The 14056-nt window shown below is 36.5% G+C and overlaps 1 protein-coding gene across 7 annotated transcripts in view; it reads right to left on the reverse strand.

Annotated features, from left to right (window-relative positions):
• Window positions 1-14056, reverse strand: part of CDKAL1 (CDK5 regulatory subunit associated protein 1 like 1) — a 718338-nt gene that overhangs the window by 165871 nt on the left and 538411 nt on the right. For all 7 annotated transcript variants that reach the window (XM_032247723.1, XM_032247719.1, XM_032247718.1 and 4 more), the window contains one exon: window positions 2916-3096. In XM_032247723.1, the coding sequence (XP_032103614.1) occupies window positions 2916-3096 (181 nt within the window). The remainder of the gene's footprint in view (window positions 1-2915; window positions 3097-14056) is intronic.

The following is a 14056-nucleotide window of genomic DNA, read 5'->3' on the forward strand; positions in this document are numbered from 1 at the left end:
CTAATATTAAAAAAAAAAAAAAAACCATACTGATAAATTCTACATTAAATGAAGAATGTCTCTTCTTCAAAAGGCACCGTGAAGAGAAAAGGTGGGTTACAGGATGGAGAAGATATTTACGTAACTATCAACTACCCAAATTTGTACCCAGAATACGTAAATAACTCCTATAAATCGGGCATAAGGGTGGGGTATAAATCAATCAGGCATAAGGGTGGGGTATAAATCAAACTGGTAAACCAATAGGTAGGTGGGCAAGAGATTCGAACAGATAATTCATGAAAAAAGACACCCAAATAGCCAATAAACATATAAAATATACTCAATATGGCCAGTTAATAGGAAAATATAAAACTACAATTAAAATTAGGTTATATTCCCACCAGAATGGCTAACATTAAAAATGTAACAATGCCAAGGGCTCGCAAGAATATGGAGCTTCCAGCATTTTTATGCATTGCTGTTGGGAGTGCAAATTTATTCAACCATTTGGGGAAACTATTTGGCAGTATCTAGTAAAGCAGATCAATTTCATTTCCTATGACTCAGCAATTATACTCCTAGTTAAACCTCCCAGTGGAAAAGTCTACACAGAAGTGGAAGAAAATAAAAAACCAAGAAGAATGCTGATAGCCGTATTCATTGCAACACTAATATTAGGATTTCGAAAATACCCAATTCCCCTTTAACAACAGGATGAATAAACTGTGATACAAACACACACACACACACACACACACAGGCTGCCTGGCAATAACAATGAATGAACTACAAATACTTTAAAAACAGATTTAGTTTAACAATATAATGTTAAGTAAAAACAAACAAACACCCCAAAACCCAAAAACCAAGCACTCAAACATAAATGCTTACATTTATATCCAGTATAAAAATAGGTAAAACTATTGTGTGGTGTCAGAATAAGGCATGGTGGTTTCCTCTGGGGAAGGGGACAAGATAGTAAATGGAGGACATGACAGGGATCTGTGTGGTAGTTGGTGGCGTTCAGTTTCTTGATCTGACTGGTAGTTTTAAGTATTCACTTTACGAAAATGCACAGCCATATACTTTTCTGTAGATAAAGTACAAAAGCTTTTTCAGTGAAGAAGAAGTAAAGTTTAAAAAATGAGTAGATTGAACTATGAGAACAGAAAATAGAACAGTAGTTGTCAGGAGTGGGGTGGGGATGCAGGAAGAAGATGATTGTAAAAAAGGCTAAGAAGGATTGGCTGGGTGCAGTGGCTCACACCTGTAATCCCGGCACTTTGGGAGGCTACATGGGAGGATTGCTTGAGTCCAGGAGTTCAAGACCAATCTGGGCAACATAGTGGGACCCTGTCTCTATGAAAACTAGAAAACAAAATTAGCTGGTTGTGGTGGCACACACACGTAGCCCCAGCTACTGGAGATGCTGAGGTGGAAGCATCACTTGAGCCCAGGAGGTTGAGGCTGCAGTAAGCCAAGACTGCATCGCTGCACTCCAGCCTGGGCGACAGAGCAATACCCTGTCTGAAAACCAAAGAAAATAAAACAAAACAAAAGGGTAAGAAGAAATTTTGAGAGGGCTGATGGAATTGTTCTGTATCTTGATTGTGATAGAGTATGTTGCACTACTGTATGCATTTGACAAAAGTCACAGAACTGTATACCAGAAGGAGTGCCTTTTGCTGTATGTAAGCTGTACCTCAATAATATATACTTGTGATATAAAAGAAAATGAATTAATTTGGCATCTTTTTATGTTTGTGGGAAATTAATGATCTGTGGTGCTATAATCTGCTTTTTTCGTCGATTAAATTAGAAAGAAAATTAAATGGTCTACCCGAAAAATATTCTTAACCTTATATACACAGAAAGTTGTAAAATTAACATGAAGAAAATATTGGGAAAACAACGAATGCTATTCATTTGGATTTATGATATTCACTTTCGATGTTGGGAAAAACAGACTTTAATGTACATGTATTTTTCCACCAAATGTTGAAAGCAGAAATATATATGTTGTGTTTATATTCACATATGGTATAATAGAAAAACAGTAACAAGGTCTGGGTCATTTATTTGCATATTTATTCACAAAAACATTTGAGGCAAATTAATGATAGGGCACAATTTTTAAAAATTTAGGTTGGTACAAAAGTAATTTCGTTAACTACTTTTAATAGCAAAAACTGCCATTACTTTTGCACCAACCTAATAGTTATTTGAAACAAAGTAGAACATTTTCACTTAAATTTCTACTTCCTCTTCAGGATTATTTTACATTTGCCCATATTCACCCAATGAATCTAGAAAGTAAATATTTGTTTTGAGACCTTTAATTTCTGGGGCATTCTGGGAAACAGTTGGCCTTTACTTGATTTCAAACTTAATCACATTCATTATGAGTCATCTTATTTACTTTATCTGTGAACATGAAAGGATAAAATTAAATTGAAATTTTTTGTGAAAAAAACTGTAAAAAAATATGCAGAAAGACAGCATCAAATCCATCCAACAGAGAAGGGCGCTCCCAATCAATAACAACAAATTATGAAAAGTGGGGTAAAAATAAAGCCTCTTTTACTCACAAAGATTTAAATATTGCCTTATTTTGAAACATCCAAAACTTATACACACAGGTAAATGCTAGACCAGATGCTAATTAAATTTTTTTCCCCAAGTTATCTGAATTTTACTGTTCAAAAGAAGAAAAGGTGATTATATTTGAGTTGCCTAAGGCCATTTAACTCATCGATGGCCCCCTGCCCCTGACCCCAACTTGGAAATCTCTCCACATTTTGTAATTTTTTTTTTTCATATTTTGTGATTTAAGGGCGATAACATGAGCAAGTTGTGTGAAGGTGGGCAACACAGCTGCATTTTTATAGCTACTGGCAAAAAAAACACAGTACCTTACAAGAAAAAGATCTTACCACTTGTGCTGGGACTTGTTCTATTTTCGCAGCAGGAGTTCCTGGTCGCGGGTAAAACTGGTTAATAAAGAGGCTTGGGAATTTGTATTCTTCAACAAGTTTCACTGTTTCTTGAAAATCCTGATCTGTTTCTCCAGGGAAACCACAGATAATATCTGTAGCAATAGTTATTCCAGGAACTCTAGAAAATAACAAGACAAAAATGCAAAAACTTGACTACAAGCCATAATTATTCTATTTCCCTGACATTTTAAATACCATTTTTTTGGTAATTAAAATTTATTTTTATAAAAGGCACACATGCAAATAGTTTTAAAGAGTGCTAAATACCAAAAGTTTAAAATGAAAAACAGTGGCTGCCTGACGTTCTCAGATCAACCCATTTTAAAATCTTTTAAATGGTTCTTTGTTCTTTCTTCTATATTTAAAAATAGATGCTAATTCTTCCATTTCTAGATTTACTAATTTTTAGGCAATAGGTTACTGACTTCTCTATTATGGTAAATGAGGCTTTAACTCTTAAACTACTCCATCCCCACCCTCCCAAAGGGGACTGGAACAACTCCGAGTTAAATCAGTAGCACAGTACTTCCACTGGTGCAAATGCAAAGATAACGTTCATTGTAGAGCCAACTGGTATACTATTCAGTTTTGTTTTTCCACAAGGTGTAATTTCTCCTAGAGTTAATAATTGCTTCTTCTTAAAAAAAAAATTAGCTTAATGTTCTACGTACCTATGCTGTTTTCTAGAAGCTCCACGAGACCTATCAAAAACCAATACTGTTTCTAAACCTTCGAGGTATTATATAATGTACCAGCCCCCTTTTCTTTTTCTGGAAATGCCATTCCTTTCGGGTGTGTGTTGCCGTTACAGTGAACTGGCTATCGTCCTTGAATGTTGCTCCTTGGTATCCTTTTTTCAATAACCTTTTTCCCCCGATCCCATGTCTTCTTAATTCTTAATCAACTCGCTCTGTCTGCAGGAGTGTTCTTTCTTTCAGGAGCTTCATCAGAAAGATACCAGGGAAAGTGGGTTGTCTTAGCATGCCTGGTTTTAGGCCACACAACTGACCAACATTTGGTTGTGTGTAGCACTCCAAGTTAAAAAGTATTATTCATAAAAATTTTGCATTGTTCCTCTTTAAGCTGAAAAAATTGCTAATGGGATGTCCAGATTAACTTGGACGCATACGTTTTTAAATGTGCTCACACCATTTTCTTTTTAAAAGCTTTTAGGATATTAACTTTAAGCTCAAAGTTTTTAATTTCACGATAATATGCCTTGGATTGGGTCGTAAAATCTTTGTACAAGGTACAGTCCGAAGACTCATGGGCTTTGGGTTGAGGAAGTTTTCTAATATTATTTCTTTAATAATTTTTCTCTCAGGGAATCCTGTCTTTTAGAAAGTTGAAACCACTGGGTAAAACCTTTTAGGTTTTACTCTCTCTTAACTCTACCCTTTTATTTTCTGGAAAATTTACTTCAGCATACCTTCCAAATCTTTTATTGCAAAAAAAATCATTTCAATATTATTGTTTACATTTCTCAGAGCTCTTTCGCATTATCTAATTTTCCTTTTCACAGTATCCTGTTTAGGGTTGAAACACCTTTTCTTATTTATCTGAGGACGTCAATAAAAGGTTTTTGAAATTATTCTTCTGCTCGCTGCACTTACGTCTTTTGGTTTCTCTCATTCATGGTTGAGACTTTCCACCAATAAAGAACAATTCTTGCTATCCTTTCGTATTTAAGAGCAAAGCACTAAAACCTTTTTATCACCAAGTGATTAGGTAGCAAGCTGCCTTTGTTTTTAATAGGCCAAAATGCTGGCATCTTGGAAGTCATTTCTTTATGGCCACTTAGTGCCTCCATAAATACGGCATATTGTTCTACTTAATAGCAAAAAAAACCAAAAAACAAAAAAAACAAAAAAAAACCCACCAGAATTACATTAACTTATTTAAAAATCCAGTATTACTCTGAATCCATAAACAACAGAGAAAATAGTTCCAAATGTCAAATCATAGGATATCAAATTTCCTATCACTTAAATAGTTGTGGCCAGATGCTGTGGCTCATGCCTGTAATCCTAGCACTTTGGGAGGCCAACGTGGGTGAATCACCTGAGGTCAGGAGTTCGAGACCAGCCTGGCCAGCATGTTGAAACCCCGTCTCTACTGAAAATACATAAATTAGCTGGGCGTGGTGGCAGGTGCTTGTAATCCCAGCTACTCGGGAGGCTGAGGCAGGAGAATCACTTGAACTCGGGAGGCAGAGCTTGCAGTGAGCTGAGATCAAGTGATTGCACTCCAGCCTGGGCAACAGAGCAGGACCTCGTCTCAAAACACAAACAAAAAAATAAACAAAAAATAGTTCCACATGAAAGAATAAAAACACTTTATCAAATTAAGATATACGACATATTTGGGGACATAAGAGAGAACAAGGGATATACCAATGAGGACAGCCAAATTATTATATTCCTAATATAGCTTCATAAAAACAACAGCTTTCCATATTTTCTTCACACTCTACTTAAAACCCTGCGCGAAAGAAGCATCACAAATCTATTTTTAAAAATATTTTGTTCCTAATTTATACTTGGTCTCACCTAGCTATTTATTTGGCTGAACTTTAGTTTTGTAAGATAAATTCCAAGGACTGTAACTTTTCTCCTTGATGATAAATAGAAAAAGAGACAATACTCATGCAGAAGAATAAAACAGTATATTTAAATAAAACTTTAATTTTTATTGTGATATAAACATATTTTTCTTGTTTAAAGGTAATTATCAAAATTACATTTGAAAAATCACAAAAACCATATGCTTTCACATGTAAGCTATAGATAAAAAGACCATTTTTGTAGACTAAGGCATGTGGAATAGCTTTTTGGCTAGCTACTTTTACACTTGCCTTTTCAATAATTCTGATCCAAAAGGTCTACAACTAAAAATAAAAGTAATGGATCACAGCAGATAACAGCAGAGAATAGTCCATCTCTCGTAGAAAATTTTAAAAAATAAATCTTAGAAACTGCCTGGGAAATGCTGTAACAACAAAGGTTATTGTCCCCAGCTATGAATTAGAACAGGTTGGCACTAGATTATGGGGTATTCCCACAGGAAAGTACCTTTGTGATTTTCCCTCTATCCTTGGTACATTACGGTTGAACCCAGTGTTATGTAACACGTGCTTACTTTGGCCTTCAGGGCCATAGTGAGAAAAGACAAACCTTTAAAGAAGTCATAGTAAATGTCAGGGAAAGGGACTTTCGATGCATGGATGTATTTGGCAAGGTTAACAGAAAGTTGCCGGTTAACATGGGAGAAGCCAGGCCACTGTGAATTAGTAACTTACACTAGTCAATATGGAAAAGTAAAAACAGTTTAATTGGCTTCAAAGTATATAAGAATATGAACTGAGAGCTTATAAAATGTTTTTTAAGTAGAGATTGCACTTTAATGTTAGATGAGGCTGATCTATACATTAATTTTATATATGCAAATGATCCTACTTACATTCTTGAAAATAATTTGACTCTTTAGGTGAACCAACTGAAATCTCATTTACAGTGTTAATTTGCCTAGTAAATAATTCTCTTCAGTATGAGAAAATCAGAGAAGTTTGAAGTGGAACAAATTCTAAATTACTAGAATATGATTTAAGTGTCTAGGAGGAAATTATAAGGGGTATAAAACAGAATATTAATCCAAATATTTAAGATGCTAATTCTGGGTAAAAGCTATTTTTGAGATGCCATGAATTTTCAAAATACTAAGGTTTTAAAAATAATCGTTTCTACAAACTTATTTAAGCTGTGAGTGCAATGTATATAAATACTAAGTAATGTTATTCAATTTTAGAAACTTTATGTACGTTTTCATACAAGTATTAGAAAATAATTCTGAAAGGAAGATGAAAATAAAAATGTTCATTTAGCTTAAATAACAGGAAAATTTTGGCACATTATTTTTTCTGTCCTATATTTACCGGCAAAAATGGTTTACCAAATAGGTTGAGAATGGAATAAGAAGGATTCCAATTATGCATCTGACCTTGTCAGAAGCAGTGCTATGATTAGTTATAAAGATATATCGGGGACATGTAAGGAACATGCAAACTATTTTGTTGACTCTAGGCTAGAATTTAAGAAAGTCATAAATATTTTAAAAGTTAATTATTTCACCTTGAATAAAAACACACACACATACATACTCCACACTTTAAACATTTAAACTACCACTTAAAATACTGTACTTAATTCATCTCAAGATTTTTTATTTGTCATTTGGTATTTCACTGGCAAAAATATGGAAAAGAATAATTCTACTTCATTCTTTAGATCAATAAATTATGAGCTTCAAATTCTCCATGTGAAAAAAGGATGAATGCATATACTAATTATCTCAAAAGAGAAAGAGAAAAACCATCAGCAAAGGACTAGACTCGCCAAAATTAGCAGACATAAACAAAACACATGATTAAAAGAAATAATTTTATCCTGTGGAGATTTATTTCAGGACAATATTCAATACTTTTGGAGGAAAAAATGAAGTAGGTAGAGGAGAAACATATCTTGAACTGATTAAAAATGAAATCATAACACATCCAAATATATGATACGCAACTAAAGCAGTGCTTAGAGAAAAATTTATATATTTTAATTCCTGTGTTAGATATAAATTTAAAAATCTAAGCTTCCACTTCAAGAAGCTAACAAGGAGAAGAAATCACATCAAAAGTAAGACAAAGAAAGAAAGAAAGGTAAAATAAGAAATTAATGAAACAGAAAATAAAGAAAAATCAATAAAAGTAAAAGCATCTTTAAAAAAAGTCAATACAATTAGTAATGTACTAGCTAGGCTGAGAAGAGAAAAGAAGATACAGATGACCAGCTTTAGGCATGAAGGAGGGGACATCACTATAGATGTAAAAGGATACAAAGAGAATATTATGAGCCTTATGCCAGTAAACTCACAACTTAGATAAAACGGGCAAATTCTTTGAAAGATACAAATTATGAAAACGGACTGAAGAAGAAATAAAAAACCTGTATATCTTTTATCTTCTACAAAAACTTGTCATTTAAAATCTTGACACCAAAACAAAACAACACAAAACAAAATCACCCAAGCCTATATAGTTTCATGGTGAATTCTATCAAACACTTAAGGAATAATAAAATCAATTATATGGAAACTATTTCAAAGATAGACAAGAAAGAAACTCATTTAAGAGTCCAGCATTACCCTGTTATGAAAACCAGAGGAAGGCAAATACTGTCATGTTCTCACGTATAAATAAGTAGGAGCTAAGTTATGGGTACAGAAGGCAGACAGAATAGAATAAAGAACTGTGAAGACTCAGAACGGGGAGGGTGGGACAGGAGTGAGGGATAAGAAACAACGTATCAGTACAATGTTCACTACTTGGGTGAAAGGCACACTAAAATCTCAGACTACCCTGCACAGATCATCCACGTAACCAGAAACCACTTGTACCCTAAAAGCTATTTAAATAAAAATATTTTTTAAAGGGGGGAGGGGCCAAGATGGCTAACTAGAAGCAGCTGCCCTAAGGGTTTCCACCAAGAAGAATGAAAAGGGCAAGTGAATCCTGTACCTTCAGCTGAGGTATCCAGGTTCTCTCACTGGGACTGACTAGGTGGTTGGCGCAACCCACTGAGAGTGAGAAAAAGCAGGGTGGAGCAATGGCTCACTTGGGAGCTGCACAAGGCAAGGGGAGCTCTCACCCATAGCCAAGGGAGGTGGTGAGTGATGGTGCTACCCCACCCAGGAAACCACGCCTTTTCCACAAATCTGTGCAACCCGTGGATCAGTAGGTCCCCCTGTGAGCCAGGGTCTTGGGTCCCAAGCACAGAGCTGTGCAGATGCTTGGCAGACACTCAGGGTGCAGCTGGCAGCAGCAGGCTGGAGACTGCCTAAGATGACTGAGTTCCCAGGGGTGAGGGTGGGTGCCATCACTGCAGCCCCAGTCTGCTGTTTTTCCCTGCTGGTGCCAGGGAGACTGGGCAGTTTGGACCAGGACGAATTGCCCACAAGGCAGCACAGTGGCTGTGGCAGATTGTGGCCAGACTGCTTCTTCAGCAGGTGGGACATGATCCATTCCTCCTCATGGGGTGGGGCCTCCCTGTGGAATTTCAGCAACTCCAGCCAGGGGTTTACAGAGAGATCTCTCTGTAATGAAACTCCTGGGGGGAGGGGCAGCCACAGTCTCCACGGTTCAGCAGACTTAGTCTTTCCTGCCTGCTGGCTCTGAAGAGGCCGGGCACTCTGGACAACGGGGGTTCCCTTCAGCACAGCAAACCCACCCCACAAATGGGCAGCCAGAGTCCTTCACTAAACAGGTCCCTGATTCTGTGCCTCCTGACTAGGTGAGACCTTCCACAACAGGGGTCACCAGACGCTTTATACAGGAGCATGCCCCCTGGCATCAGGTCACTGCCACTCTGGAAAAGAGGTCCCAGATGAAGGAGCAGGCAGCCATCCTTGCTGTTCTGTAGCTCCCACTGGTGACACCTCCAAGTCAGGGAATTTGTCACCACCAGGCCTACCTTGCAAGAGCTCCCGAGGGAAGCAGTAAACATGGAAAGGGAAAACCACTACCAGCCCCTACGAAAACACACTGAAGTACAAAGACCAATGACATTATGAAGCAACTACATAAACCAGTCTGCAAAATAACTAGCTGGCATCATGACGACAGGATCAAATTCAAACATAACAATATTAACCTTAAATGTAAATGGGCTAAATGCCCCAATTAAAGGACACAGAAAGGCAAGCTGAATAAAGAGTTAAGACCTATTGGTGTGCTGTATTCAAGAGACCCATCTCACATACAATGGCACACATAGTCTCAAAATAAAGGGATAGAGGAAAATTTACCAAGCAAATGGAAAGCAGCAAAAAGCAAGGACTGCAATCCTAGTTTCTGACAAAACAGACTTTAAACCAACAAAGATAAAAGAAGACAAAGAAGGGTATTACTAACGGTAAAGGGTTCAATTCAACAAGAAAAGCTAATTATCCTAAATATATATGCACCCAATATGGGAGCACCCAGATTCATAAAACAAGTTCTTAGAGACCTACAAAGAGATAACTGAATATTCTTTTATCTATTACAATAACAGTGGGAGACTTTAAAACCCTACTGTCAATATTAGACAGATCATTGAGGCAGAAAATCAAGGAAGATAAACAGGATTTGAACTCAGCTCTGCATCAGGAGGACCTCATAGATATCTACAGAACTCTCCACACAAAAACAACAGAATGTATGTTCTTCTTGGCACCACGTGACACTTAATCTAAAATTTATCACATAATTGGAAGTAAAACATTCTTCAGCAAATGTAAAGGACTGAAATCATAACAGTCTGTGAGATCACAGCACAATAAAATTAGAACAAGATTAAGAAGCTCACTCAAAACCACACAACTACATGGCAATTAACAACCTGCTCTGAATGACTCCTGGGTAAATAATGAAATTAAGGTAGAAATTAAAAAGCTCTTTGAAACTAATGAGAACAAGAGAGAGCACACCAGAATCTATGAGCCAACACAGTGTAAGAGGAAAATTTAAAGCACTAAATGTCCACACCGAAAAGCGAGAAAGATCTCAAATCAATATCTTAACATCACAGCTGAAAGAACTAGAGAAACAAGCGCAAACAAACCCCAAAACTAGCAGAAGACAAGAAATAACCAAGCTCAGAGAGGAACTGAAGGAGAAAGAGAAAAACCCTTAAAAAAAAAAAAATCAACGAATCCAGAAGGTGTTTTTTTAAAAAAAATAAAATGAACTACTAGCTAGACTGACAAAGAAGAAAAGAGAGAAGCATCAAATAGACACAATAAAAAATGATAAAGCAGATACTACCACTGACCAAAAAAGAAATACAAACCACCATCAGAGGATACTATAAATACCTCCAGGCAAATAAACTAGAAAATCTAGAAGAAATGTATACATTCCCGGACACAGACAATCTCCCAAGAGTGAACCAGGAAGAAGCTGAATTCCTGAATAGATCAATAATGAGTTCTAAATTTGAGGCAGTAGTAAATAGCCTACTAACCAAAAAAAGCCCAGGACCAGATGGATTTACAGTTGAATTTTACCAGAGGTACAAAAAGGAACTGGCACCATTTCTTCTGAAACAATTCCAACTGAAAAGGAAGAACTCCTCCCTAACTCATTTTATGAGGCCAGCATCATCCTGATACTAAAAACTGGCAAAGATACAACAACAACGAAAAGAACATTTCAAGCCAATATCCCTGATGAACATCGATGCAAAAATCCTCAATAAAATACTGGGAAAGCAAATCCAGCAGCACATCAAAAAGCTTATCTACCACGATCAAGTCAGTTTCATCCCTGGATGCAAGGCTGGTTCAACATATGCAAATCAATAAATGTGATTCATCACATAAATAGAAATAGAGGCAAAAACCACAAGATTTTCTCAATAGATGCAGAATAAAGGCCTTTGATAAATTTCAACATCCCTTCCTTCATGTTAAAAACTCTCAATAAACTAGGTATTGATGGAACAGACCTCAAAATAATAAGGCCATTTTAAACAAACCAACAGCCAATATTGTACTACATGGGCAAAAGCTGGAAGCATTCCCCTTGAAAATGGGCAAAAGACAAGGATGCCAACTCTCACCATTCTTATTCAACACAGTACGGGAAGTTCTGGCCTGGAAAATCAGGAAAGAGAAAAAAATAAAGTGCATTCGAATAGGAAGAGAGGAAGTCAAACTTCTGTGTTCGCAGATGACATGATCACATATCCAGAAAACCCCATCATCTCAGCCCCAAAACCCCTTAACTTGATGAGCAACTTCAGTAAAGTCTCAGGATACAAAGTCAATGTGCAAACATCACAAGCATTCCTATATACCAACAACAGACAAGCAGAAAGCCAAATCATGAATGAATACCCATTCACAATCGTCACAAAGAGAATAAAATACCTAGAAATACAACTAACAAGGAAAGTGAAGGACTTCTTCAAGGAGATTTACAAACCACTGTTCAAGGAAATAAGAGAGGAAACAAACAAATGGAAAACACTCCATTCGCCCAACAAACATATTAAAAAAAAAAACAAAACTCAACATCACTGATCATTAGAGAAATGCAAATCAAAATTGCAACGAGATACCATCTCACACCAGTCAGAATGGGGATTATTAAAAAGTCAAGAAACCACAGATGCTGGTGAGGCTGCGGAGAAATTGGAATGCTTTTACACTGTTCGTGGGAATGTAATTTAGTTCAACCATTATAGAAGACAGTGTGGTGATTCCTCAAAGACCTAGAACCAGAAATACCATTTGACTCAGCAATCCCATTTCTGGGTATGTACCCAAAGGAAAATGATCCTATTATAAAGATACATGCATATGTATGTTCATCGCAGCACTTTTCACCATGGCAAAGACTTGGAATCAACCCAAATGCCCAACAATGATAGACTGGATAAAGAAAATATGGTACATATACACCACGGAGTACTATACAGTCATAAAAAGGAATGAGATCATGTCCTTTACAGGGACATGGATGGCGCCGGAAGCCATTATCCTCAGCAAACTAATGCAGGAAAAGAAAACCAAACACCACATGTTCTCACTTATAAGTGTGAGCTGAACAATGTGAACACACAGACACAGGAAGGGCAACACACACTGAAGCCCATTGGGGTGGGGGAAACTATCAAGAAAAATAGCTAATGCACGCTGGGCTTAATACCTAGGTGATGGGTTGATGGACGCAGTAAATCGCCACAGCACACCTTTACCTATGTAACAAACCTGCACATCCTGTACATGTATCCCAGAACTTAAAAAATTTTAAAAAGAAAAAGTCGAAAAGAAAACCAGAGGAAGAGGTTAAACTATAGACTGATATTCCTCATAAAAAAAGACAAAAATTCTTAACTATTAGCAAACTGAACCCAGCAAAATTAAATAAATGATTACATATCATGACCACTTTTATTTTTTTAGACCAAGTCTGGGCTCTGTCACCCAGGCTGGAATGCAGTGGCGCAATTTTGGCTCACTGCAACCTCTGCCTCCCGGGTTCGAGCAATTGTCTGCCTCAGCCTCCTGAGTAGCTAGGATTGCAGACACCCACCACCATGCTGGCAAAGTCTTGTATTTTTGGTAGACACAGCATTTCACCATCTTGGCCAGGCTGGTCTTGAACTCCTGACCTCGTGATCCACCATGCCTGGCCATGACTACATTTTTAATCCAAGAAATGCAACGTTGATTTACATGTGAGTAGCAATTAATGTAACGTGCCATATAAAAAGAATAAAGGGCAAAATAAACACTACATAGCGATCTTAAGAGATTCAGAAAACTGTTGACAAATCAAACACCCATTTATGATTTTTAAAAATGCTTTTCCATTAGGATTGATAATAAAGCAAAGATTTCTGTTCTCACTTCTTCAACTCAACAAATTATTGGAGGTTCTAGTCAGTCCAAAAAAGCAATGAATAGAAATTAAGGGTGTGTATGTTTAAAAGAAAGAGCTTTTTTTTTTTTTTTTTGCAGGTAACATGATCTGGTAGGTAGAAAATCTAAAGAATCTAATGAACCTATTAGAATAAGTGAGTTTAGTAAAACTTTAGGATACAAGATCAATATATGAAAATCAACTGCATTTTTTATACTAGTAATGAACAATCTGAAAATGAAATCAAGACTCCAATTCCACTCACAAAAGCATGAAAACCACTTGGGAATACATTTGAGAAAGAGAAGTTGTATGTCAAAAACCGAGAGAATTTAAAGAAATTTTCTTAAAACTTGATGAGAGAAATTAAAGAAGATCTAAATAAATGGGAAACTATGTAATTTTCATGGATCAGAAAATTCAGTATTGTTAAGATGGCAACCCTCTCCAAACTGATTTATAGGTTCAATGCAACTCTTACCAAAATAACAGCAAGTATTTCTGCTGAAACTGACAGGTTGTGCCTAAAATTTATATGGAAATACAAATGACTTGGAATATCCAGAACAATTTCGAAGGAAAAAAAAAAAGCTGGTGGAATAAATGAACCTGTTTTAAAGACTAA

Source organism: Sapajus apella, unplaced genomic scaffold (genome assembly GCF_009761245.1).
Source record: "Sapajus apella isolate SASKATOON/1434 unplaced genomic scaffold, GSC_monkey_1.0 scaffold63, whole genome shotgun sequence".
Classification (NCBI taxonomy): Eukaryota; Metazoa; Chordata; class Mammalia; order Primates; family Cebidae; genus Sapajus; species Sapajus apella.